Source organism: Myxine glutinosa, chromosome 14 (assembly GCF_964187855.1).
Source record: "Myxine glutinosa chromosome 14, kmMyxGlut1.1, whole genome shotgun sequence".
NCBI classification, from domain to species: domain Eukaryota; kingdom Metazoa; phylum Chordata; class Myxini; order Myxiniformes; family Myxinidae; genus Myxine; species Myxine glutinosa.
In genome coordinates, this window is record NC_136274.1 from 84173375 (window position 1) to 84199251 (window position 25877).

The 25877-nt window shown below is 46.0% G+C and overlaps 1 protein-coding gene across 2 annotated transcripts in view; it reads left to right on the forward strand.

Moving 5' to 3' along the window:
- Window positions 1–25877, forward strand: part of LOC137439999 (glycerol kinase) — a 59935-nt gene that overhangs the window by 15703 nt on the left and 18355 nt on the right. For both annotated transcript variants that reach the window (XM_068136345.2, XM_068136344.2), the window contains exons 4-12: window positions 13603–13680; window positions 15964–16043; window positions 17405–17542; window positions 17658–17767; window positions 17889–17955; window positions 21152–21187; window positions 22828–22895; window positions 23014–23056; window positions 24410–24490. In XM_068136345.2, the coding sequence (XP_067992446.2) occupies window positions 13603–13680; window positions 15964–16043; window positions 17405–17542; window positions 17658–17767; window positions 17889–17955; window positions 21152–21187; window positions 22828–22895; window positions 23014–23056; window positions 24410–24490 (701 nt within the window). The remainder of the gene's footprint in view (window positions 1–13602; window positions 13681–15963; window positions 16044–17404; window positions 17543–17657; window positions 17768–17888; window positions 17956–21151; window positions 21188–22827; window positions 22896–23013; window positions 23057–24409; window positions 24491–25877) is intronic.

The window sequence follows — 25877 nt, forward strand, 5'->3', positions numbered from 1 at the left end:
TGCATGCTGCTCAGACATGGCTATCACCTGCTGCATGCTGCTCGGACATGGTTATCCCCTGCTGCGTGCTGCTCAGACATGGTTATCACCTGCTGCATGCTGCTCAGACATGGTTATCACCTGCTGCATGCTGCTCAGACATGGTTATCACCTGCTGCATGCTGCTCGGACATGGTTATCACCTGCTGCATGCTGCTCGGACATGGTTATCACCTGCTGCATGCTGCTCGGACATGGTTATCACCTGCTGCATGCTGCTCAGACATGGCTATCACCTGCTGCATGCTGCTCAGACATGGCTATCACCTGCTGCATGCTGCTCGGACATGGTTATCACCTGCTGCATGCTGCTCAGACATGGTTATCACCCGCTGCATGCTGCTCGGACATGGTTATCACCCGCTGCATGCTGCTCGGACATGGTTATCACCCGCTGCATGCTGCTCGGACATGGCTATCACCTGCTGCATGCTGCTCAGACATGGCTATCACCTGCTGCATGCTGCTCAGACATGGCTATCACCTGCTGCATGCTGCTCAGACATGGCTATCACCTGCTGCATGCTGCTTCACGTCAGACAGTCCACCATGGGCGATCGAAAAAGCTCGACGGCAAACCGTACATTTTGCCTTGTTCTCGTTGCCACTGATAGACTGACCCACTCGTATTCCGTCTGCCATTCGCATCTGCACTTTGACGGCCTCTTGCGTTTCACCGGTGGACTTCTGGCACTGGCAGACATTAAAATAAAACCGCGTGTCTGAGTCTCCGTAACTAGGGCAACGACGTCGACACTGAGCTTGCCTGCCATTCTCTGCCGCAAATTTTGATTGGGAACATCTACGCTATGTCTTGCGAAACGGTTTTGGTTTTATTAACTATCATGTCATTCTCACCATTGTGAAGACCGAGTGTATTATGAAAGTATGGTGTACATGAAAATACGGGACAAATCGCGTCCTGTATTGACTCGATACGGGACACTGCATTTTATTCTCCAATACAGGACGATCCCGTATGATACGGGACGGGTGGCAAGCCTAATCCCACTCTTTCCCCATGTTACCCCCTCATGCGACCACCACCTTTTTCAAATCTGTCTTTTATACCCGAATAGGTAGATCAAGTTCTGTCCAGCTTATACTCATCAGTGACAGGCCCAGATGTCACCCTGACCCATGTTCTCAAATCCTGTTTTGCTGCTCTTTCTTCTGCTTTGTCTGCTGTCTTTAACCTACCTGTCCTTCCCCTTTGACACCCATCTACCTGAATTCCTGTTCTCACCATTCCCGTCCACAGTAGGGTGCAAAACGGTTCCTTTCAACCAGAGCCAGTCTTGCCTTCTCTGCCGCCCTCGGCCAATTTTCAAAACCGCCCACCCGTAACCACACTCTGCCCTCCTCATGACAAACTAGATCACATGTAGTCGTTTGGGTGCTGATGCTGCACATTTTTCCACCTGTACAGGTTCATTAGTATGAGGGCATGCTGAAAAGTTATTCCTTGTACTTTTGGGGGGTTTTTTCCACTTCAAAACGGGTGAGGATATTTGAATGAAACAAAGACCGGTACTTACATCAATTAGTCTGTGTTCTACCACCATGCATATTTCCTTCTGAACAAAATTACCCTGCGATCGCGAAGCGAAGTAGAATATTTTAATGATTATTATGACGTCATAGGTCACGTGATACAGGCGCCATCTTGGAAAAACTTCAACAACAACAACATGCATTTTAAAGGCCATTTTCCCTGCTAGAGCGGGGGTTAGCCTTGCGGTCCCCATGACAATCTTCTCCATTTTGCCCTATTTTTGCATCTCTCCTTGTTAACCCCCTTGCCCGCATTTCTTCTTCCACCATCTTTAGCCAAGTCTTTCTCGGTCTTCCCCGTCCTCTACTTCCTTCTACCTTCATTTCCATCACTCTTCTCAACCAGTCACTTTCATCCTTCCTCAACACATGACCAAACCATCTCAACCTGTTCCTCTTCACAGCATCAATCACAGGCTCTATTTCCATCATCTTTCGCAATTCATCATTTGTCTTCCTCTCTCTCTCAACGATACTCCGCACATCCGTCGAACCATTCGCATTTCCACCCTTTCCAACCTTCGTTGCTGCTCTACGTTCATTACCCATGTCTCGCTCCCATAAATCATAACACTTCTCACACATGCAGCATACACCTTTCCCTTCAGCTTCAACGACACTCCCCTCATCATCAGCACGCCACTCAATTCCCGAAACTTCTTCCATGCACATCTCACTCGAGCAACCGTTGCCGAGTCTGATCCACCTTCTCCATTCAGCATGTCTCCGAGGTAGCAAAATGTTTTCACACCTTCCAGCTTCACGCCGTCTCCAAGATCCAACTCAACATTTCCTCCATCTGCAGCTCCCTCTGTGCACACCTTACATTTGAATGTAGCTGCCACACTGGTTAATGACCCTCTCAGACCACTACATTTTTGATGAACCCACTCAGCGCACATTGTACACTGAATGGAGTTCACTCCGACACCCTTCCTACACACAGCACATGGCCACTTCCCAGTTCTTTCCACCTCACCACATGCTTTACCACTTGCCATCACCTTCGTCTTTCCGATATTCACCTTCAGACCTTTTGTCTCCATACATTCCTTCCACGTGTTCATCTTTTCCTTCAGTCCATCCATACTTTCCGCAATCAACACCAGATCATCTGCATACAACAACTCCCACGGTAAACCCTCCTTTACGTTCTGAGCCAGCATCTCCATCACAGCTACAAATAGTAGTGGACTTAGTACCGACCCCTGATGCACTCCCACCTTCACCTCAAACTCACCACTTTTCCCGTCCTTCGTCCTTACAGCTGTGCGCGCTCTTTTGTACATTGCCATCACTACTCTGATCAACCATTCCTCCACTCCTAACTTCCTCAATGCCCATGTCAATACTTTGCGTGGAACCCGATCGAATGCTTTCTCCAGATCAACAAACCCAAGAAACAACTTCTTCCTCTTCTCCATGTGCTTCTCCTGCAACTGCCTCACAATGAAAGCACGTCTGTCGTTCCTCTTCCTGGCATAAATCCAAACTGCATTTCGTCAATCTTCACTTTCTTCCTTATCCTCCTCTCCAACACCCTTTCCAATACCTTCATTCCATGCTCCAATAACTTTATCGCTCGGGACTGGCAGAGGGTCACCTTTCCCCTTGTATAGAGGGACGAGGGTACTCAGTTCCCAAACCACTGGAATGCGGCCTTCTTTCACCACCAGATTACAGATCTCTGTCATTCTCTTCACACCCCAACTTCCTGCTGCCTTCAACATATCTCCCACAACTCCCATCGGCCCTCCCGCTTTTTTACCCTTCATTGCTTTTATCGCTTCCTCAACTTCCTTCTCAGTTATCTTCTCTGCCGGTCCTAAAACTGGGTTACTCTCTATGTTGCCATCCCATTCATTCTCTGTATTCAACAGCATTTCCATATATCTTTTCCATCTTCCTTTAATTCCATCTGGGTCCACAACGATTTGTCCCACTTCATCCTTCAAGCAACTCACCCCCATCACATCACACCTCTCTTTCACTATCTGCTTTGCAATCCTGAATACTGCTTTCTGACCCTCTTCCGAATCCAAGCGTTCTCCGAACATTTTCCGACATGCCTCCTGCGCCTTTGCTACCTCTTTCTTTGCAGCCTTCCTGGCTGCCTTATAACTTTCATGCTCTGCTGTTTCTGCTCCCGTACCCTTCGCCTACTGCCACTCCTTGAACTTCTTCCTCTTCTCGTCAATCCTCTTTCCAACTTCATCATCCCACCACCATGTTTCCGAGTGCCTCGGTGGTCCTTTTGTCCATCCACATACCTCACCAACGGCTCCCAACAGACTAGCTTTCATTGACATCCAACCACTTTCAAGCTCAACCACATCATCCTCGACCCTACTCAGCCTCTCTTTTAATGCCTCCCTTACTGTCACCTCTTTCAACCTCCACACCTTCATTCTCGGTTGGTACTTCACCCGCCGAGCTCTCCTCGCACCTTTCACCCTTACGTCGCAGACAACCAAGTGGTGCTGTGAAACAGCCTCCTCCCCCGGGATCACCTTTGTGTCCTGGAGGTGCCCCCTAACTCGCCTACGCAGCATCAGGTAGTCAACGGTTGTCGTCGACCCACCTGACGTGTATGTTACAAGCTTATTATCCTCTTTCTGGAACTGAGTATTACAAATCAACAAATCAGCTCCATCAGCAAACTCCAAAATCCTTTCACCTTCTCCATTTCTCACACCATATCCGTAACCCCCATGAACTCCGTCAAAACCATCCATACTCCTTCCCACATGTCCATTCAGGTGTTCTCCTACCACAACAACTTCCTCATCTTTCACGTTTTCCATCAGCTTCTCTATCGCACACCAGAACTTGTCCTTCTCTTCATCGCTTCGACCAACCTGCGGAACATATCCCGAGATGACGTTCACCAAGAGCTTTCCAATCATCATTTTCACCATCATCAACCTATCACTCACTCTAGTCACACTCACCACACTGTCTACAAACTCCTCACAAAACAGGACATCAACACCATTCACGCCTTCCGGGCACCCTTGCCACACAAACTTGTATTTCTGTCCCTGCCTACCCTTCACCATTCTCACACCACTTCCCTTCCATCTCGTCTCTTGCACACAACATATGTCCACTCTTCTTCTGACCAATACTTCCACCACTTCTCCTGATCTCCCTGTCATTGTCCCTACATTCCATGTCCCAAACCTCAGAAACCGATCTCCACTTCGGGCTGTACCCTGCCCACATGTAGTTGTAATTGTCATGGTTCTCTTTTTGAGGCAATGTTTTTATGGCCGGATGCCCTTCCTGACGCCAACCCTCTTAGTCGTATTTTACGACACGCAGGGATACGGCGTACTTATTCTTATCCAGGGTACACACTGGGAAACGTTGAAAACATGGAAATTCTGGGGGGTGGGGGGGGGGGGGGGCGGCGTCAGCATCACGGCTGCGGTTTAAACATATTTAAATAAATATTTAAACAAAACCATGAAAAACAATCTGGGAAAAGTCTCTAAGTGAGAACGTGGATTTGAGAAAGCAGGAGCAGAGGTGAAAGAAAAACGAGATATAGGGGGCGGGGCACAAGTCGAGACGAGGAGGCCGCACGAGACACCAGGCCGCACGAGGCGCGAACAAAGAAACGACTAATGTCACACAAATTTGCAACAACTACAAAACCAAAACCAAATAGAAACACACAATAACACATACACAACAAAATACGCAGCGGAAATTTGACAAAGAAACGAACGGGAAAACACTCAAACTTTGATGCCGTGGAGAGATCGAAGCAAGCCCCGTCGCTCGAGGGACCGGAAGTGGAAAAACTTCGCACCTCTATATCTCTGAAACCACTCCATGGAAAAAATTGAGACCTGCCCCATTGTCAAGTACTCCACATGGGAAATAAGAAATGTTAATTATGATGTAATCGGTGTCTTCGTTATGACGTCATAATTCGACAAATACAACACTTATCCATCCGATCATTATTTTAAAAATTTCAGCAACTGTTGGTCTGATGGACACGAAATTTTCACCAGAGGAGCGCCTCCTCCTTTAGAATATTTTAATGATAATCATGACGTCATAGGTCATGTGTTACAGGCGCCATCTTGGAAAAACCGAAAAATGTTGCACCTCCATATCTCCAAAACCGCTCTGTGGAAAAAATTGAAACGTGGCTCATTGTAAATAATTCTATATGGGGAATAGGTGTTGTTAACGATGACGTCATTTGTGCCATAATTATGACGTCATAATTGACAGGGACAACGCTTGGTCTGATCAGTTTCTAATTTATTGAGTGTGATCTATGCAACAATTATTTAGAGAATATAAATTTATGATGTCATCGCTCACGTGGTCTGGCAGCCATATTGGATGTTTTTTGTTTTTTGTTTTCAAAAACAGAAGAGTTGGCTCACAACAAGTTGACTGTGCAGGCTAAGTATTCCATGAATACCATCTAGTTACCACTGTGGTCCACACATTTCTGCCAATGTTCATGTAGTTTTGTGGTGCCATCATGATAGAACTGTGGGTTCAGCTGAGAGAACTGGAGCTTCACAACAGCTTTGACATGATGAGCATCAAGGATGGTCCACAGCAGCCCACGGAGCTAATCAGCTGCCAATGTTGGTGCATCCACTTTGCACTGGTGTCGGCAGCTGGTTATGCAAGACGAACAATAATAAGGGCTTTATTACCCACCGTGCCTTGGAAATGCTTTTCTAAGTACAATTGTGTATGAACACGGGCAATTTTCATAGGTTAAGAATTCACAGATACGGCCGATTCACCGTTGTTGCCTCCCTTACTTCAGTTGCTGCCCAAGGCCGGGGGCCTCATTTGCTTTTGCGGAAATCCAGACGAGCTTTAAACTAAAGGTCAGCAAGCTCTCTTCCAATCACACGTGTAGTCACAGAAACCATTAATCACTGCCAATGTGAAGTCTCTTGTTGTTCAAACATCCTGATCTCTGACCATCAGTTTGGGTCATTCAACTATTGACATGCTTCTGCTTCTCTCTCAGCGGTATCCGGAAGCCATCAATCTTACACGAGGTCATAGCCATCTCCTTGGCATCTCTGGACATATTTGAGGCATTCAACGATCTGGCATTCTATAGAGCTCGTATGTTGCAGGCAGCAAGCTTCACAAGATCTTATTCATATCCGCCTTTCTGACTTCCTCTATTCATGCAGTCAACTTGTTGCTATCAATGGATCGTCTCTCCCATTGAAGGCCGGAGTGTCCCAAGGCAGTGTCTTCAGACCAGACTTGTTCCTTTTCTACATAAATGACTTCACTGTTGCCCAGGGAAATCCTTGTTGCAGATGGCTTGATTTACCACAACCTGGAGTTGTGACATTCAACGACTGGCAGGCAGCAGCTGTATCACTCTCTGCTGATTTGGAATTGATTAGATCCTGGTCGGACAAATGAATCGTGGCTTTCAATCCCTGGAAATCTCATGTCCGCACCCTGACACGCCTGGAAGGATTTTCGAACTAACTCGGCTAACTATTTCCTTGGTTTGTCACTGGAGGTTCAGTCAAGTGAACTTCTGGGCCTCATTACTGCTCCTGTCCTGATAATATTGCAAAGCAGACCTGTTTTTTGTCATTTCGATTCAGTCCTCGACAAGTCGGAAGTACTCCCAGCCTACAAGGCGTTTGTCTGCAGCTCAATGGAGTACTACTCTTCCCTGTAGGCTGTTGCCGCAGCATCCCATTTGTTTCTCCTGGATATTCTGTGGAATCTAAAACTTGACTTTATTAGCATTTCTTGTGATGAGGCCAAGTCATAAGGCCTCTGTTGCTCGGTTCATGCTGCCTCTCCTACGGTCCAGCTCTTATTTATCGGTTCCGTCTAGTCTAGACGATTAGTTGTGCTGCAAGGTCTATGGTTAATTCTTCATTTTTTTTGCTATTGGCCATCAGTTAGTTGTGCAGTTGGGTCCCTACAAGTTTATTATTTATTTATTTATACAAAATCTGGGCTTGTGGAAGAGTGAAGCGACAGAGAGAAAAACAGCAATGTACTAACAATGGGGCATTAAGGCAGCAAAGCTTGGTGTTGGCTTAACGGTTAAGGTGGCTGGCTTGAGATATTAAGGTCTTGAGTTCGAGTACCTGTCGCGCCGTTAAATAACGCCATTTAGGTTGACACGGCCTGTCATCCTTCTGAGGTCAGCAAAATAAGTACCAGCTTACTGGAAGCAGGAGGCACAACAGCAGCGGCACTGCGGGGCTCCCAGCAAATAGGCAACCAGCAGCCACTGGGTACATTCAAAATAATAATAATTAGGGCAGCAGGTGGACACAACAAGCAAGAGATTGAACAAACAACAAAGGTGAAGAGGAGAGGAAACCTGCGAGTAAGAGGGTTAAATTCCAAAAAGGGTTGAAGATACCTGCCCATCTTTGTGGAATCACAGCACCATCCTTTTTAGCATTCCTTCCCATCTTTTGTTCATCCTAATATATGATCCACCACGCGGTGACCCGGGTTGCCCCGTGATTTTTCACCATTTTACATAATTAATTTATTTATTTTAGGGGGAGTGTAACCCGGGTTCACGTGATAGGAAAATCCTTTGTGTACCCATACTTTTTGGCAAGAACAAGCACCTTTCCATGCAATACACAGCAGAACTAGGTCTATCCTTCTCACGTCTTATTACAACTTTTAATCTACAACGTTTAAAATGTGTGTTATTGTAGCGGTTACCGCTGGATGCACACAATCGCCTTGCACCGGCCAGAACACGGCCAGACGCGCCTCTCCCGGGCATGCCCGGACTCACTGTTCCCGGGCACGCCCGAACCTCCCGGGCACGCCCGGTCTCGTCTTTCCCGGGCATGCCCGCTCTCGCCTTTCCAGGGCTCGCCCAGAGCGTCCGGGCATGCCCGCTATCGCCTTTCCAGGGCTCGCCCAGAGCGCCCGGGCATGCCCGCTCTCGCCTTTCCAGGGCTCGCCTAGAGCGTCTGGGCATGCCCGCTATCGCCTTTCCAGGGCTCGCCCAGAGCGTCTGGGCATGCCCGCTATCGCCTTTCCAGGGCTCGCCCAGAGCGTCCGGGCATGCCCGCTATCGCCTTTCCAGGGCTCGCCCAGAGCGTCCGGGCATGCCCGCTATCGCCTTTCCAGGGCTCGCCCAGAGTGTCCGGGCATGCCCGCTATCGCCTTTCCAGGGCTCGCCCAGAGCGTCCGGGCATGCCCGCTATCACCTTTCCAGTGCTCGTCCAGAGCGCCCGGGCACGCCCAGCCTCGACTTGCCAGGCCGCAGCCAAACACGCCCGGGCAGGTCCAGACTCGCCTTTCCAAGGCTCGCCCTTGATACCCGGGCATGCCCGGTATAGCTTTTGCCGGGCAAACCTCCCGACATAAATGTGTATATATATTGCTGCCCGATAAACGGGCTTTTCAGAGTACCCGAGTGTGATACATTTATTAAACCTACTCGGACGAATTTCCATCTTTGGTCGCGTCAATTCTTTCAACTCGCGTTGGAGTCCAGCTCCTTCATTATGATCTTTTCCCAGGACCACTAATTGGCACCGCCGAGCAAGATTCTAGTCCAGGCAGTACTACGTCACTCCTCGATCTCCAGGGAGCATTATTTATTCAACCCACCCAACACGAGCACACAGTCGCAGGAATAAAGAGAGAAACAACAGGAAATCGGTTTACAAAATCCATTTTAATCAGTCAATAGATGTCAATGCAACGTCGATAGTCAATAGCTCAACTTGGGATGGCAACGTTGCCAATGTCACAATGAAGTCAACAAAAGTCCGAGCGGCGGGAGCAATCATTGTTCAGTTTAGTCTACTGTTCGCACTGTGTCGCAGGCGCCAAAATGGCCTGCCGCATTCAACACTGACAGCATCTACACTGTATAGTGTATCTGGTTCCTTTACTCCCCTGGAAACCCAAGCATGTCTTCCACAACACCATGTCCAATAACAGATTCCTGGCTATTGGAGTCACCCGGCACTGGAGTGAGCTGGTCCATTGGGCATGGCGATCGTGACGGCCAAACCAAGCTCCACAACAGAAGGCATTACAGTATAAAATTGAATTATTGGTAAAAAATTTGAAAAACTGCATGCCCAGTGTGGATGTTCCGGGTCATTTTCGCCTTCACGAGAGCACGGGTTACTGTTAAATGGCCCTGATTTGAGAATTACCGTATCTCACGAGGTAACCCGGGTTAATCAATATGGCGGCGTCACGACGTAACCCGGGTCACCGCGTGGTAGATCATATCACTCCTTGATGAATGTCTTTGGGGAGAACTTTAACGGAAGGTCTTTCCTTGGCTAGGTTGAGCTTTTGATAACCGACGAGGCCTTCATCCGCAACTTGATGGAGTACGGCTGTCCCCTTTGTGCTGACGTCCTTGCCTCGTACCTTGCTCTTCTTGATGCCATGGAAACCAAGACCTTTAAGTTAATTGGTATCTCCCACGACGAAGTCGAGTCTATGGGCCTATCACTTTTCCATTGCAGACAAGTTGGCGGTCTCTGTCTTCCACCGCCTCCTTTTTTGTCTTGCACCCTCGGCTAATTGAGTACCAGTTCACTGGTAATTCCCTGTTTGTCGTTAAAAGGCGGCAAACAGGGTTCGCGTCAGGAAGGGCATCCGGCCGTAAAACATTGCTTCAAAAAGGGGACTAAAAAACAACAACAACCACAGTTCCCGAAAAAGGCCAAACCCCGCTTTGCGGGGAAAAATGGCCTCTAAAGGTGGTTATATATATATATTTTTTTACCCTCTGCCCTTGTGACTATCCTTCACGGGTTTCTGCAGGGTGCACACGGTCTTCCAGCAACCGTCTTCTCCGTAAACTCCAAAATCCAGGCTCGCTGCTCACCTTCACTCATTTCGTCCTCGTTTCTCACTCATATGGAACCAACTTTCCCAATCTGTTCAGTCCCATTCTTCCATTCAAGAAATCACCTGTTCACCAATACCTTCAAGAAATCACCTGTTCACCAATACCTTCAAGAAATCACCTGTTCAGCAATACTTTCAAGAAATCACCTGTTCAGCAATACTTTCAAGAAATCACCTGTTCAGCAATACTTTCAAGAAATCACCTGTACACCAATACCTTCAAGAAATCACCTGTTCACCAATACCTTCAAGAAATCACCTGTTCAGCAATACTTTCAAGAAATCACCTGTTCAGCAATACTTTCAAGAAATCACCTGTTCAGCAATACTTTCAAGAAATCACCTGTTCACCAATACCTTCAAGAAATCACCTGTTCACCAATACCTTCAAGAAATCACCTGTTCAGCAATACTTTCAAGAAATCACCTGTTCAGCAATACTTTCAAGAAATCACCTGTTCACCAATACCTTCAAGAAATCACCTGTTCACCAATACCTTCAAGAAATCACCTGTTCAGCAATACTTTCAAGTGCTGCAATATTTTACTCCATGTTTATATTGTTTTATTAACATTTCTTTTCTTGCTAAAGATTGCTGTTTGTGTATAAAAATTTGTTTGTTTGTTTCTGTTTGGATTCCTCTCTTTTTCTATTCTGGGAGCACCTGTTTCCTGAAATTGTTTGCACTTTGCATTTCTAGTTGTCATTGATGTTTCATCTCGATTTGCTCATTTGTCCGTTAAAGTCCCTTACATATGCCCACCAATCGGTTCTTCTTGCTGCAGTTGAAACGAAAACATTTGGCTGATTTGACACGAGACAAAAAGGGAGAAACAAGAAAACTCAGAATAGTACAAAATGGAAATTCAAAGAACATACAGGGTTTAGCAAGAGCAAAGGAAACATTTGAAAATGAAATATTTCTGTAATGGATTGTATTCCTGAATTTATTTCTATACTGGAATGCCGGGGCCTGTGGGAAACCCACGGACATAGGCACGTATGGAATTTTGACATGTACATGCTGCACGTAGAGCTTTCAACGTGGCTACTGGAAATACAGCAGATCCAGAGATGATGTCATTTAAACAATTCATTTACTTCACATAATATATTAATATATGTCCATGCACAAAAAAACGGGCGAAAACGGAAGTCCCCTTCCATTTTTTTTTCCACCGGAGTTTTGCATGAAAGGCCATGAAAAGGTCTGGTTGGAGTTGTTTTTTATTGTTTTTTATTTTTTTATACTTTCGACTTCAAATATTAATCATGACTATTTTCTTTCCTCTGTTTGGGGTTTTAATCAAAATGAACCTTTATTTAATTTTCATGCGTTGTTCAGTCTTCAATATACATCAGAAGCCTGAGGCCTATAAGTAGTGACCAAAATGGTGGACATGTGATTTGATTTTTTGAGGTTAGAATTGTGGGTGGAGTAATGGCAGCCAATCTCCGTGACACAGACAGCCAGACAGACAGACTGGCGGAGGATATTATAGTGCATATCTAATTAATTGACGTTATGTAAATAATTTAATGGTCAGAAATGTATTGAATGGATATTTGCATTTTTCCAAACGATTTGTAAATGGCAGGTGTGGAAGTTTTTCATGGATACACTAGGTTTTGGAAATACAATTGTGCTGGACTGAACAGGCCTACACGACACCGGATGTGGTGGGTTTTATGGGGTTGGGTATACACTTACCTAGACCACCGAGTCTGGTTCTGACCATTACACCACCGAGCCTGATTCCGACCATTACACCACCGAGCCTGATTCCAACCATTACACCACCGGGTCTGGTTCCAACCATTACACCACCGGGTCTGGTTCCGACCATTACACCACCAGGTCTGGTTCCAACCATTACACTGCCAAGTCTGGTTCCAACCATTACACCACCGGGTCTGGTTCCGACCATTACACCACCGAGCCTGATTCCGACCATTACACCACCGGGTCTGGTTCCAACCATTACACCACCAGGTCTGGTTCCAACCATTACACCGCCAGGTCTGGTTCCAACCATTACACTGCCAAGTCTGGTTCCAACCATTACACCGCCGAGCCTGGTTCCGACCATTACACCACTGGGTCTGGTTCCGACCATTACACCACCGGGTCTGGTTCCGACCATTACACCACCGGGTCTGGTTCCGACCATTACACCACCGGGTCTGGTTCCGACCATTACACCACCGGGTCTGGTTCCGACCATTACACCACCGGGTCTGGTTCCGACCATTACACCACCGGGTCTGGTTCCGACCATTACACCACCGGGTCTGGTTCCGACCATTACACCACCGGGTCTGGTTCCGACCATTACACCACCGGGTCTGGTTCCGACCATTACACCACCGGGTCTGGTTCCGACCATTACACCACCGGGTCTGGTTCGGACCATTACACCACCGGGTCTGGTTCGGACCATTACACCACCGGGTCTGGTTCGGACCATTACACCACCGGGTCTGGTTCGGACCATTACACCACCGGGTCTGGTTCGGACCATTACACCACCGGGTCTGGTTCGGACCATTACACCACCGGGTCTGGTTCGGACCATTACACCACCGGGTCTGGTTCGGACCATTACACCACCGGGTCTGGTTCGGACCATTACACCACCGGGTCTGGTTCCGACCATTACACCACCGGGTCTGGTTCCGACCATTACACCGCCGGGTCTGGTTCCGACCATTACACCGCCGGGTCTGGTTCCGACCATTACACCGCCGGGTCTGGTTCCGACCATTACACCGCCGGGTCTGGTTCCGACCATTACACCGCCGGGTCTGGTTCCGACCATTACACCGCCGAGCCTGGTTCCGACCATTACACCGCCGAACCTGGTTCCGACCATTACACCGCCGAGCCTGGTTCCGACCATTACACCGCCGAGCCTGGTTCCGACCATTACACCGCCGAGCCTGGTTCCGACCATTACACCGCCGAGCCTGGTTCGGACCATTACCCCCCCCCCCCTCCTCCTCCCCCCATATTTGAATATTTGTTTGCATTATCTTACCAAATTTTAATTCAATGTTTTCTGTAATTAATGGAGGTGTGGTCTGCAATGTGTGCTTTATCTCTGAAATTCTTGCTCTTGCAGCCGTTGGCATCACAAACCAGAGAGAAACGACCATCGTGTGGGACCGGATTTCCGGGGAGCCATTGCACAATGCCATTGGTAATACATTAATTTACTTTGACACTCGTTGGCGACGCGACATGTTGTGCTTGATTTCCGAGTCATGGAGTGATGAGTGTGATTGATATGATGAGTGCGATTGATATGATGAGTGCGATTGATATGTTGAGTGCGATTGATATGATGAGTGCGATTGATATGACGAGTGCGATTGATATGGCGAGTGCGATTGCTATGACGAGTGCGATTGCTATGACGAGTGCGATTGATATGACGAGTGCGATTGATATGGCGAGTGCGATTGATATGGCGAGTGCGATTGATATGACGAGTGCGATTGATATGACGAGTGCGATTGATATGACGAGTGCGATTGATATGACGGGTGCGATTGATATGACGGGTGCGATTGATATGACGGGTGCGATTGATAGGACGGGTGCGATTGATAGGACGGGTGCGATTGATATGACGGGTGCGATTGATATGACGGGTGCGATTGATATGACGGGTGCGATTGCTATGACGAGTGCGATTGATATGGCGGGTGCGATTGATATGGCGGGTGCGATTGATATGACGGGTGCGATTGATATGACGGGTGCGATTGATATGACGGGTGCGATTGATATGACGGGTGCGATTGATAGGACGGGTGCGATTGATAGGACGGGTGCGATTGATAGGACGGGTGCGATTGATATGACGGGTGCGATTGATAGGACGGGTGCGATTGATAGGACGGGTGCGATTGATAGGACGGGTGCGATTGATAGGACGGGTGCGATTGATAGGACGGGTGCGATTGATAGGACGGGTGCGATTGATAGGACGGGTGCGATTGATAGGACGAGTGCGATTGATAGGACGAGTGCGATTGATAGGACGAGTGCGATTGATAGGACGAGTGCGATTGATAGGACGAGTGCGATTGATAGGACGAGTGCGATTGATAGGACGAGTGCGATTGATAGGACGAGTGCGATTGATAGGCCGAGTGCGATTGACTTGCCGAGTGCGATTGACTTGCCGAGTGCGATTGACTTGCCGAGTGCGATTGACTTGCCGAGTGCGATTGACTGGGCGAGTGCGATTGACAGGGCGAGTGCGATTGACAGGGCGAGTGCGATTGACAGGGCGAGTGCGATTGACAGGGCGAGTGCGATTGACAGGGCGAGTGCGATTGACAGGGCGAGTGCGATTGACAGGGCGAGTGCGATTGACAGGGCGAGTGCGATTGACAGGGCGAGTGCGATTGACAGGGCGAGTGCGATTGACAGGGCGAGTGCGATTGACAGGGCGAGTGCGATTGACAGGGCGAGTGCGATTGACAGGGCGAGTGCGATTGAAAGGGCGAGTGCGATTGACAGGGCGAGTGCGATTGACAGGGCGAGTGCGATTGACAGGGCGAGTGCGATTGACAGGGCGAGTGCGATTGACAGGGCGAGTGCGATTGACATGGCGAGTGCGATTGACATGGCGAGTGCGATTGACATGGCGAGTGCGATTGACATGGCGAGTGCGATTGACATGGCGAGTGCGATTGACATGGCGAGTGCGATTGACATGGCGAGTGCGATTGACATGGCGAGTGCGATTGACATGGCGAGTGCGATTGACATGGCGAGTGCGATTGACATGGCGAGTGCGATTGACATGGCGAGTGCGATTGCTATGGCGAGTGCGATTGCTATGGCGAGTGCGATTGATATGGCGAATGCGATTGATATGGCGAGTGCGATTGATATGGCGAGTGCGATTGCTATGGCGAGTGCGATTGCTATGGCGAGTGCGATTGCTATGGCGAGTGCGATTGCTATGACGAGTGCGATTGCTATTACGAGTGCGAATGCTATGACGCATGCGAATGCTATGACGAGTGCGAATGCTATGACGAGTGCGATTGCTATGACGAGTGCGATTGCTATGACGAGTGCGATTGACTTGACGAGTGCGATTGACTTGACGAGTGCGATTGACTTGCCGAGTGCGATTGACTTGCCGAGTGCGATTGACTTGCCGAGTGCGATTGACTTGACGAGTGCGATTGACTTGACGAGTGCCATTGATATATTGAGTGTGATTGATATTGCATCGCTCGAGGATTTGCTGGCGATCAATGTTCCGTTGACTGCGGAGTCGACTGTAACCTTGTGGTCGCCATTATTTGGTTTGGATACATGTACAGACTTGTTCATCTTAAAATAATCGCCGCTTTAATTAGTGCTGCCTCGAATGGAAGCAAAGGTTGGAGGTGATGGAATTTCACCACGTGACGTATCATATTGTGTGCACCATTCGTTCCATTCACCTTATCTCCAGTGTGGCTTGACATGCGGACACAGCTGACGGTGGAGAGACTGATTGATGCAACGCCAGCACGGGACCAGAATCACCTGAAGGTGAGCTTGGTGAACTATACATGGCAGCCATTGTAGGACGTGCTTCTTATTATGAGGAAACTTCTCCGTAATGTCTTCTCATAATTAATCACACCTTATTATTTATTTATTTTACTTGCTTACCTTTTCACTTGGTATACTTTCTACCCACGTCCATCCCGAGACATTGTTAAGCTGGTTGTCTGATCTGCATTCTGGAAGTTCCTTAGTCCATTTCAAGGCCTGACATATACACACTCACCTCTTCGCTGTCCACACCTGGGTTTGAGGCCCTACCCGGCTAGAAGGTGTCATCTCGGCGTTTGGGCAAGGTGATTCATCGATGCGTGCCATCCCTCGGATGGATGTTAAACGGGAATCCCATCTGTCGGCATTAGTTGGTGGACGTTAAAGATCCCAAGGTGTCATTCGCGAAGAGTAGGTGAGCTGTTGCCGGCACCGTGGCCAAATTCCAAATTGTTGCCCAAACCAGCAGAGGGCATTGCATCAGCAGCACAGCCCATCGGGCAATGATGCCACCCCGCGGCCTTGTGCTGCATACAACAACAACAACAACAACAACATGCATTTTAAGGCCATTTTCCCTGCTAGAGCGGGGGTTAGCCTTGCGGTCCCCATGACGATCTTCTCCATTTTGCCCTATTTTCTGCATCTCCCCTTGTTAACCCCCTTGCCCGCATTTCTTCTTCCACCATCTTTAGCCAAGTCTTTCTCGGTCTTTCCCGTCCTCTACTTTCTTCTACATTCATTTCCATCACTCTTCTCAACCAGTCACTTTCATCCTTCCTCAACACATGACCAAACCATCTCAACCTGTTTCTCTTCACAGCATCAATCACAGGCTCTATTCCCATCATCTTTCGCAATTCATCATTTGTCTTCCTCTCTCTCAACGATACTCTGCACTAAGAATGAATAAATACTTTACACAGAATAAGCTTTCTTTCAACTTGGTGCTGAAGACTCCTGAAGGATTTATGGTTTAAATATTGTATACGAAACAAGGACATGAGGCTTTGCTGTACTTTTTACATAAATTACAAGATTATTGGTAGAAGTAGGAGGAGGAGAAGAAGAAGAACCACTCCTTTCACGTTTTCAGACACGAAGCTGCTGAGGCAGTTTTCCATTGGCTAGGGGGCACAGGTAACCATTCTGACACAGGACCCTCGAATGGCTCATTCTTCCCAGAAAGCCGATACGTATTTTGCCAACCTCGGAAGGATGACGGGCTGAGTCAACCCACCTGGTGTTAATTTAACGGCCCCACAGTGGCTCGAACTCAGGGCCAGAATATGTCTGTCATAATCAATAATTGTAATATCGATGTGCTTGATGAAAGGTATCACGTGTGCGTGCAGGATAAGACCGGCCTACCTATTAGCACGTACTTCAGTGCAGTGAAACTACGCTGGTTGCTCGACAACTGTGCAGGTGTGCAGAGCGCTGTACAAGATGGCCGTGCCCTTTTTGGAACTGTTGACACATGGATACTTTGGGTGAGGGCATCGCTCCATGGGATACCCAAATGAAATCCGAATCTAGACATTGGTTGTGATTGTTTTGGTCTGAAAAGTGCTAATTGTGTCATCGTTTGCATTTTGACCTTTTCAGAATCTAAGCGGTGGAACTGATGGTGGAGTTCACCTTACTGATGTCACAAATGCAAGTAGAACGATGCTTTTCAACATCCACACGCTCCAATGGGACTCCGAGTTGTGCGAGTAGGTGAACATGCAGCATCGCCATGTTAAGTGGAACCAACAGCGCTTTGCTACAAATGTACCTTTGGTTACCTGTTTGGAGCACTCATTACGGTACGTTTGATGTGGCCGTTCTGTGCAGGTTTTTCGACATTCCCATGAGTATTTTACCGGGAGTCCGGAGTTCGTCAGAGATTTACGCTTCCATGGTGAGTTTACTGCAGAGAATACCTTTTCACCCCTCAGCCCAAATTGGGCTAAGGGGTATTGTCACGGACGGCGTCCGGGCGTCCGTCAACTTTTTGTTTCCGTCAATTTTGAGCAGAACGGCTTGTCCGATTAAATCCATTTTTGCAGTGTGTGTTGCGGTTGAGTAGAGGAAGGTTCCTTTCGAAAATGGGCGCTCTGCGATTTTCAATATGGCCGCCACGGAAGCCATCCGGGCGTCCATCAACTTTTTATTTCCGTCAATTTCGAGCAGAACGGCTTGTCCGATTAAATCCATGTTTGCAGTGTGTGTTGGGGTTGGGTACAGGAAGGTTCCTTTCGAAAATGGGCGCTCTGCGATTTTCAATATGGCCGCCACGGAAGCCATCCGGGCGTCCATCAACCTTTTATTTCCGTCAATTTCGAGCAGAACGGCTTGTCCGATTAAATCCATGTTTGCAGTGTGTGTTGCGGTTGAGTAGAGGAAGGTTGCTTTCGAAAATAGGCACGCTGTGTTTTTCAATGTGGCCGCCACGGCAGCCATCCGTGCATCCGTCAACTTTTGGTTTCCGTCAATTTCGAGCAAAACGGCTTGTCCGATTAAATCCATTTTTGCAGTGTGTTGGGGTTGAGTAGAGCAAGGTTCATGGGTGCGCTGCGATTTTCAATATGGCCGCCATGGCAGCCATCTTGAAATTGGTTTCCACCATGCATGGGCTGAGGGGTTCCGCCCGCTTTGCGGTGCTATTTATTACCTCTGCCACTGAAGGTGAATGAATGGAGGTTGTTTTCATCCCTGTCTGTCTGTGAACAGGATATCTCAAAAGGTTGTGGACGGATTTGGACGAAACTTGGTGGACAGGTTGTGTGTGTGTGTGTCAAGGACGATTAGATTCGATTTTGATGATCTGAAAATGGATTCGGATAGGAGAATTATTTAATTTTTAAAGTGATTCTTCACCATTGAGAGATCAGGTGAAAAGCGATAAATAACATATTTTAAAAGTTATGGATGACTTGTGACTAAACTTGGTGGACGAGTTGGTTTGGTGACGAGAACAAGCCGATTAGATTTTGATTCAGGTCCGAAGCCAGATCCGGCCGATCAGTGGGATATAAAATATACATTGTTCAGTGTGGATGGCAGACTGAAGGTGAATGGAGGTTGTCTTTTCACCCCTATCTTTGTCTGTCTATTTGTCTGTGAGCTGCGTATTTCAAAAGGTTACGGACGGATTTGGACAGAATTTGGTGGACATGCTGGGTGTGTGACGAGGACTAATTGATTCGATTTTGGTTGAGGTCTGGATGCAGTTCCGGCCTGTCGTTATGATTCAAGACGTTAATTGTTCAGCCTGTCCGAGGAATGCAGTTCGTTCTTGTGGGTATTGTCCGTCATCTTTGCTCGTACTCCATCAACACTGTCTGCTTTCCTATTCGTGAAATCGTTGATCGTTGCTAACACCTGACTTTGTAATGTATCAGCCAATATAATTTGTCGCTGATGCATTTTATGGACAGATTGTCATTCTCCTATTTACATCCACTCCTTAACTCTTTTGTCTATTCCCAGAGCCTGATTTTTTTTTTCCTCCTTACCTCTTGTCTATTCCCAAAACCCGATTTTTCCTCCTTACCTCTTTTGTCTATTCCCAAAACCCGATTTTTCCTCCTTACCTCTTTTGTCTATTCCCAGAGCCCGATTTTTCCTCCTTACCTCTTTTGTCTATTCCCAAAACCCGATTTTTCCTCCTTACCTCTTTTGTCTATTCCCAGAGCCCGATTTTTCCTCCTTATCTCTTTTGTCTATTCCCAGAGCCTGATTTTTCTTGCCTCTGTTTCTTCTCTTGCCTTTTTCTGATAATTCTCGAGCACCTTACATAAACCATACCTGCCCTCCAATGCTGATCTTTATTATCTTCCAGCTATTCACCCCGTTATTGCTGCCATTTCTCTTTGACATTATTCGTTTTCTCTTCTCAGCTCATTATTCATACATGTTTTGTTTTTTCCCCACACATATTTAGAGCCACTTCATTCTTCATGTTCTTCCATTTCCTTTGTTCTCATATCTTTTCCAGCATTTCTTCTGTTGTCCATTTTTATGCCTCCGCCGACAAAGTCGCCGAAGGAATTATGTTTTTGGGTTGTCCGTACATCCGTCCCTCCGTCCGTACGGGCTAAACCTCGTTTTTCTCAGCAAACATATGTCCGATTGAGACGACACTTTCAGGGTAGGAGTGACACCCATGCAGAGTGTTTTTATGATAATTGTGATGTCATAGGTCACGTAGTGTGGCAGCCATCTTGGATTAAATGCAAATAATAAAAAATATATTTCTCGGAAACCGCTGAATGGAAAAATTAGAAACTTGGCACATTGTCAAGTACTCCCAATGGGGAACAAGAGCATGATAATGATGACTTACTTCTCCCACCCCCCCCCCCTTCCCACGCCGCCTCCCCCCAAGCCCTCTCCCTCCCACACATTCCCGATGTCCCTCACAAATGTTGTTTATGTGCTTCCCCTTCTCTCCCCATCTTGTCTACCGCTCCCCTTTTTCTCCCTATCTTGTCTACCGCTCCCCTTTTTATACACTTTGTTTGTTTGTCTGTTTGATTTGTTTGTGTGATAAATGTTAGCTCTTTCACGAGCGTCGATTATGTATACAAAAAAAAGAAAGAAAGAAAAAAAGGTTTTAATCGAATTCCTTATCCTAAAAATCTGAAATTGCATGCACATGATCTATGACCCATTTGTCTTGAAATATTAAATTTTTGACATCATAGGTCTCATGGTTTGGCAGCCATATTGGATTGAAGGAAAATATTAAATAATTATATCTCTAAAACCGCGCACCCTATCGATGCGAAATTTTACAAATATCATCTAACAGCACTGTTGCATCTAGTTTGAAAATGATGATGTCATAGGTTACGTGGTTTGGCAGCCATCTTGGATAGAAAAACGAACCTTATCCGATCAACACGAAACTTCACAAACGTGATCCCCTACCCATACTTATGCAGTGATGGCATCTACCCATTGTGGGACAATACAGAGGCATATTGTCGACAGTCGCATTGTTCTAGTTCCTCTTCACTTGGTCATCTAAACGTATGTTTCCTTCAAAAGTATTTTCAGAGTAATGTTCCACCATTCATTGGTTTCTTCTTCCTGCTGCTTATGTTTTACAGGCCGCTGGTTGCCTTTCTGGGGTTCCCATATCCGGGGTAAGTAATCAACCCATGCACATGCAGCAATTGGTTCATTTCTGTCTGTCTGTTTACAAACGTCGCTTTATGATCGCGGAACAACTTGAATTCAATTGAATGTTATATTTTGAACATGAATCGAAAACAAAGCTGTAGATTAGCAGGACTTGGACTCTGAAATCATCCCAATTGCTCATGCATAGAGAAGGGTGAGACTGTGTTTTTACTCTGTCTGTCTGGCAGTCAAACAAAATAAAAAATCATTGCAAACAGGAAACTTACTGTTTTATACGATGTCGTAATGGACACCTACAAGAGGCGCAACTAACTAATGTCATGCGTTAAATAAGGTGGTGTAAAAGACACTGTATCAACGGCAGTAGACGTCCGGAAAAAAAATTATACTACCTTTAAATTCTTTATTTTATTTCAATTGAATTATCTACTTGAACACTGGAACACAAATCACCTTTTTGAAACTTTCAAACCCCTTCCGTTTAGCATGTACCTGGACAAAATTTACAGCATTTTACATCATAACGACCAATCAAATTTGTTGCTTGTAGACCCCGCCCACATCCTTGTTTTTCAAGACAGTGTGGGGTATGGTATTCCATGAACTCTCTAGTTGTGGTGTGTGTGGGTTGTGATTCCTTTGTGCCGGGCATACGCGGGATTTGATTCTATGTCCATAGTAACAGGAAGTTTCTATTGTTAGTTGAAATTGCATTTGCAAACCTTGTTTACTCGAATTGCAGTGAGGTGTTTGGCTGGTTAACATAGAGAAAAATCAATCGGGTCAAATGAAAAGGGAAGAGAAGATGTAAGAGGTTGGCAAGTGATTTGAGTATGGGACGAGTGTGAAGGAAATGTATGCCGCCCCTTGGGTGGGTGGGTGCGAGGGATCAGAAATGCAAACATTGTGTATGAAACATGTTGATGGTTTCTGGGGTTCAGGGGAATATGAATAATATTGGGAGTGATGTTGAACTCCGGAAGTTTGTAGATGAGATGCATTGGAAGAACACAGTTGACTTGTGGGTAATGAGACATGCGTTAACATGTCCAAGCTTTAGAAAAAGTCATGCAATTGACTATTGGACTGGCACATGTGTGATTAAGGGAGCAGCTGCTATTATGGACATGGCGGCTATGAATTGAAGAATATTTAGTAATGTAATGGGACACACTGGATTATTTTGTCGAACGTCTCTGTACATTCCAATCACAGAATAAGGACTGTCTAATTAATCTGAAATCAAATAAAATTAATGTACCTTTTCCCATCCACCAACCCAACGTCGCTCACCTTTCATGATCACGAAACGGGGAAACAGTGGGTGCCCTCTCCTCTGCATCCTCTTCTTCAAAGCGGTTCAAAGATTCATGGACGGATATTAATTGATGACATGAAATAGGAGGAGCATCAGGCTTATATACATGCACATGATTGTAAAATGGCAGCCAAGTGCTAACATCTTCTGACGCCACATAGTTCATCTCTCTGGAGCATTCGTCTCCCACACGGAAGCATGAATTGCCAAATGTAGAATGTTATCATTTATTTGAGGAATCTTGTTTAAAGTACAATTTACATGATATTGGTTAACTCTAACCTGGTGCATCTCTTTTATCTGTGACTCGTGTGCGCCTTACAGTGCTTGGGTGATCAGTCAGCTGCGCTCGTGGGACAGCTGTGCTTCAAAAGTGGCCAGGCCAAGAACACGTAGGCTACCGATTTTCTGCTTTAATTTATAATGACAACAATAATACTGTATCTTTGTTCATATTTTGTCTGCAGTTATGATGTTGCCTACAATGTAATCGTTTTCTTCCATTAATAGTTACGGAACTGGATGCTTCCTTTTGTGCAACACAGGGGAAAAGGTAGGACAATGTGGAAATTACCTCAAACAAGTCACGGGTTCATGGTTTTTTTTGGAAGTTGTAAAATGTGTGCGTTATTATTTCTCGCTAAGGAATCCGATAAACACATCGTCCACTGAGAGATTGAGAACTGCCGACGCAGTCCCATGATGAGGAATAGGAAGCTAAGTGGTTTGCGTTGTCTTCTCGGTGTCGGCGAGGGTTGAAAATTGGAGTTTGACGAGGGTACTCGCACACAGTGGCCTACTTTTCCAAAGGCATTTGGGTCTGAAGCAAGTGCGAGCCAACAGGACGGCGAGCAGGCCTATCGTAAAGGTTGCTGTAGTTTATATTGCGACACTGTGTCAGAAGCATCAGGATCCTATTTTGTTTGGAATCGCAAAACCATGAGTTGCACAACTGAGAAGCAAGTACATAAAGTCTGAGATATCCTTTGTGTTAACAATCCCTTAAAAGGTTGTTTCCATCCTGATTGTCGTCACATTAAGACACGTAGTGTTAACCTTCCTTTCACCATTGCTGTTAACAGGTTACTGCTAACGTAGCTGAAAATGCACGCCTTTCTTTGGTGGACATTTCATCAAAATGATCTTTTTGATTTCCTGGAAAACCCTGCTTATGTCTTTGCTGATTATTTCACCCTCTGCTGTATCATTTCGAATGCTTCAGAAAGGTAAACAGCAGCCTCTTCCCTCTCTGCATACCTTGATAGAATCAGGAGATCGGCTAACACTTTGAATACATATGTTAAACCCGTCAAACCCCACAAACACCCTGTCTCTCTGAAAGGACCATCTGGAAAGCCCTCCCATGCACTTCCTAAACAAAGCACTTGAAGAGGATAAGTCACTCAAACCTTTGGGCCGCACCCTTGGCCATGATCTTTATTGGGCAGAGCATATTTCCAAGATGCCCTCCAAAGCCAGCCACCGACTGGGCATCATCCGCCATGCAAGGTCTTTCCTTGGTCAATGTGAATTATTGACAACCTACAGGGCCTTCATTCGCATTGCTTGCCATTGGTGAGAAGCATCATCAGAGTAATTATTATTGAAGGTGAAATTATTTTTCATCTTTTGGCGCAGAATGTTGCTGTCACTGTTTAGCCAGCTGTTCCATTTCTAGATCTGTTGTAATATGCCAATTGTGCCAGTAGAAAGATAAATGTGTCATTGGTACATTGGGTCTGATTGCCACAAATTGCCATCACTTGTAAAAATTGCCATCAGAGCTTAATACGAAGTAAGTCTCAATCTTCGTTGCTCCACCCTCACCTCATTATTTCTTTCACTTCCACGTTGGTGGATTTTACGATGTAAATTTTAAATGTGACTGAGTTTCATTGTTTCACAGCCTGTGTCGTCTGCCCACGGCTTGCTGACAACGATTGCTTACCAACTCGGCCCAAGACAAGTTCCATCCTATGCGTTGGAGGTGAGATGACACGAGAGGTCCTTTGGCACATGCCAATGCACAAGGAACTTTGATGGAGGAAGTCCACACTAGTTAAATCTAACATTTGACCAATCTTCAACTCCACACGAATTAAATCTAACATTTGACCAATCTTCAACTCCACATTAATTAAATCTAAAATTTGACCAATCTTCAACTCCACACTAATTAAATCTAACATTTGACCAATCTTCAACTCCACACTAGTAAATCTAACATTTGACCAATCTTCAACTCCATATTAATTAAATCTAACATTTGACCAATCTTCAACTACGCATTAATTAAATCTATCATTTGACCAATCTTCAACTCCACATTAATTAAATCTAACATTTGACCGATCTTCAACTCCATATTAATTAAATCTAACATTTGACGAATGTTCAATTCCTCATTATTTAATTCTAACATTTGACCAATCTTCAACTCCACATTAATTAAATCTAACATTTGGCCAATCTTCAACTACACATTAATTAAATCTATCATTTGACCGAGTTTTTGCCTGGTGTTGGCTTAGCGGTTATGGTGCCGGCTTGGGATCCTAGGATCCTGGGTTCGAATCCCGGTCAATCGCTGAATTAACACCAGGGGGGTTGACTCAGCCCGTCATCCTTCCGAGGTCGGCAAATTGAGTACCAGCTTGCTGGGATGAATGATCACGGTGTGTACCCCGATTTAGAATAGGTACACCGTATCCCTGCGCATCGTAAGAGCGTGACCAAGGGTTGGCGTCAGGAAGGGCATCCGGCCATAAAAACATTGCCTCAAACAGGGAACCATGATTGTCATGGGGCCCGCAAGGCTAACCCCCGCTCTAGCGGGGAAAATGGCCTTAAAACGATCATTCATTCGTTCATTCATTTGACCAATCTTCAACTCCACATTAATTAAATCTAACATTTGACCAATCTTCAACTCCACATTAATTAAATCTAACTTTTGGCCAATCTTTAACTCCACATTAATTAAATTTAACATTTGACCAATCTTCAACTCCACATTAATTAAATCTATCATTTGACCAATCTTCAACTCCACATTAATTAAATCTATCATTTGACCAATCTTCAACTCCGCATTAATTAAATCTAACATTTGACCAATCTTCAACTCCACATAAATTAAATCTAACTTTTGGCCAATCTTCAACTACACATTAATTAAATCTATCATTTGACCAATCTTCAACTCCACATTAATTAAATCTTACATTTGACCAATCTTCAACTCATTAATTAAATCTTACATTTGACCAATCTTCAACTCCATATTAATTAAATCTTACATTTGACCAATCTTCAACTCCATATGAATTAAATCTTACATTTGACCAATCTTCAACTACACATTAATTAAATCT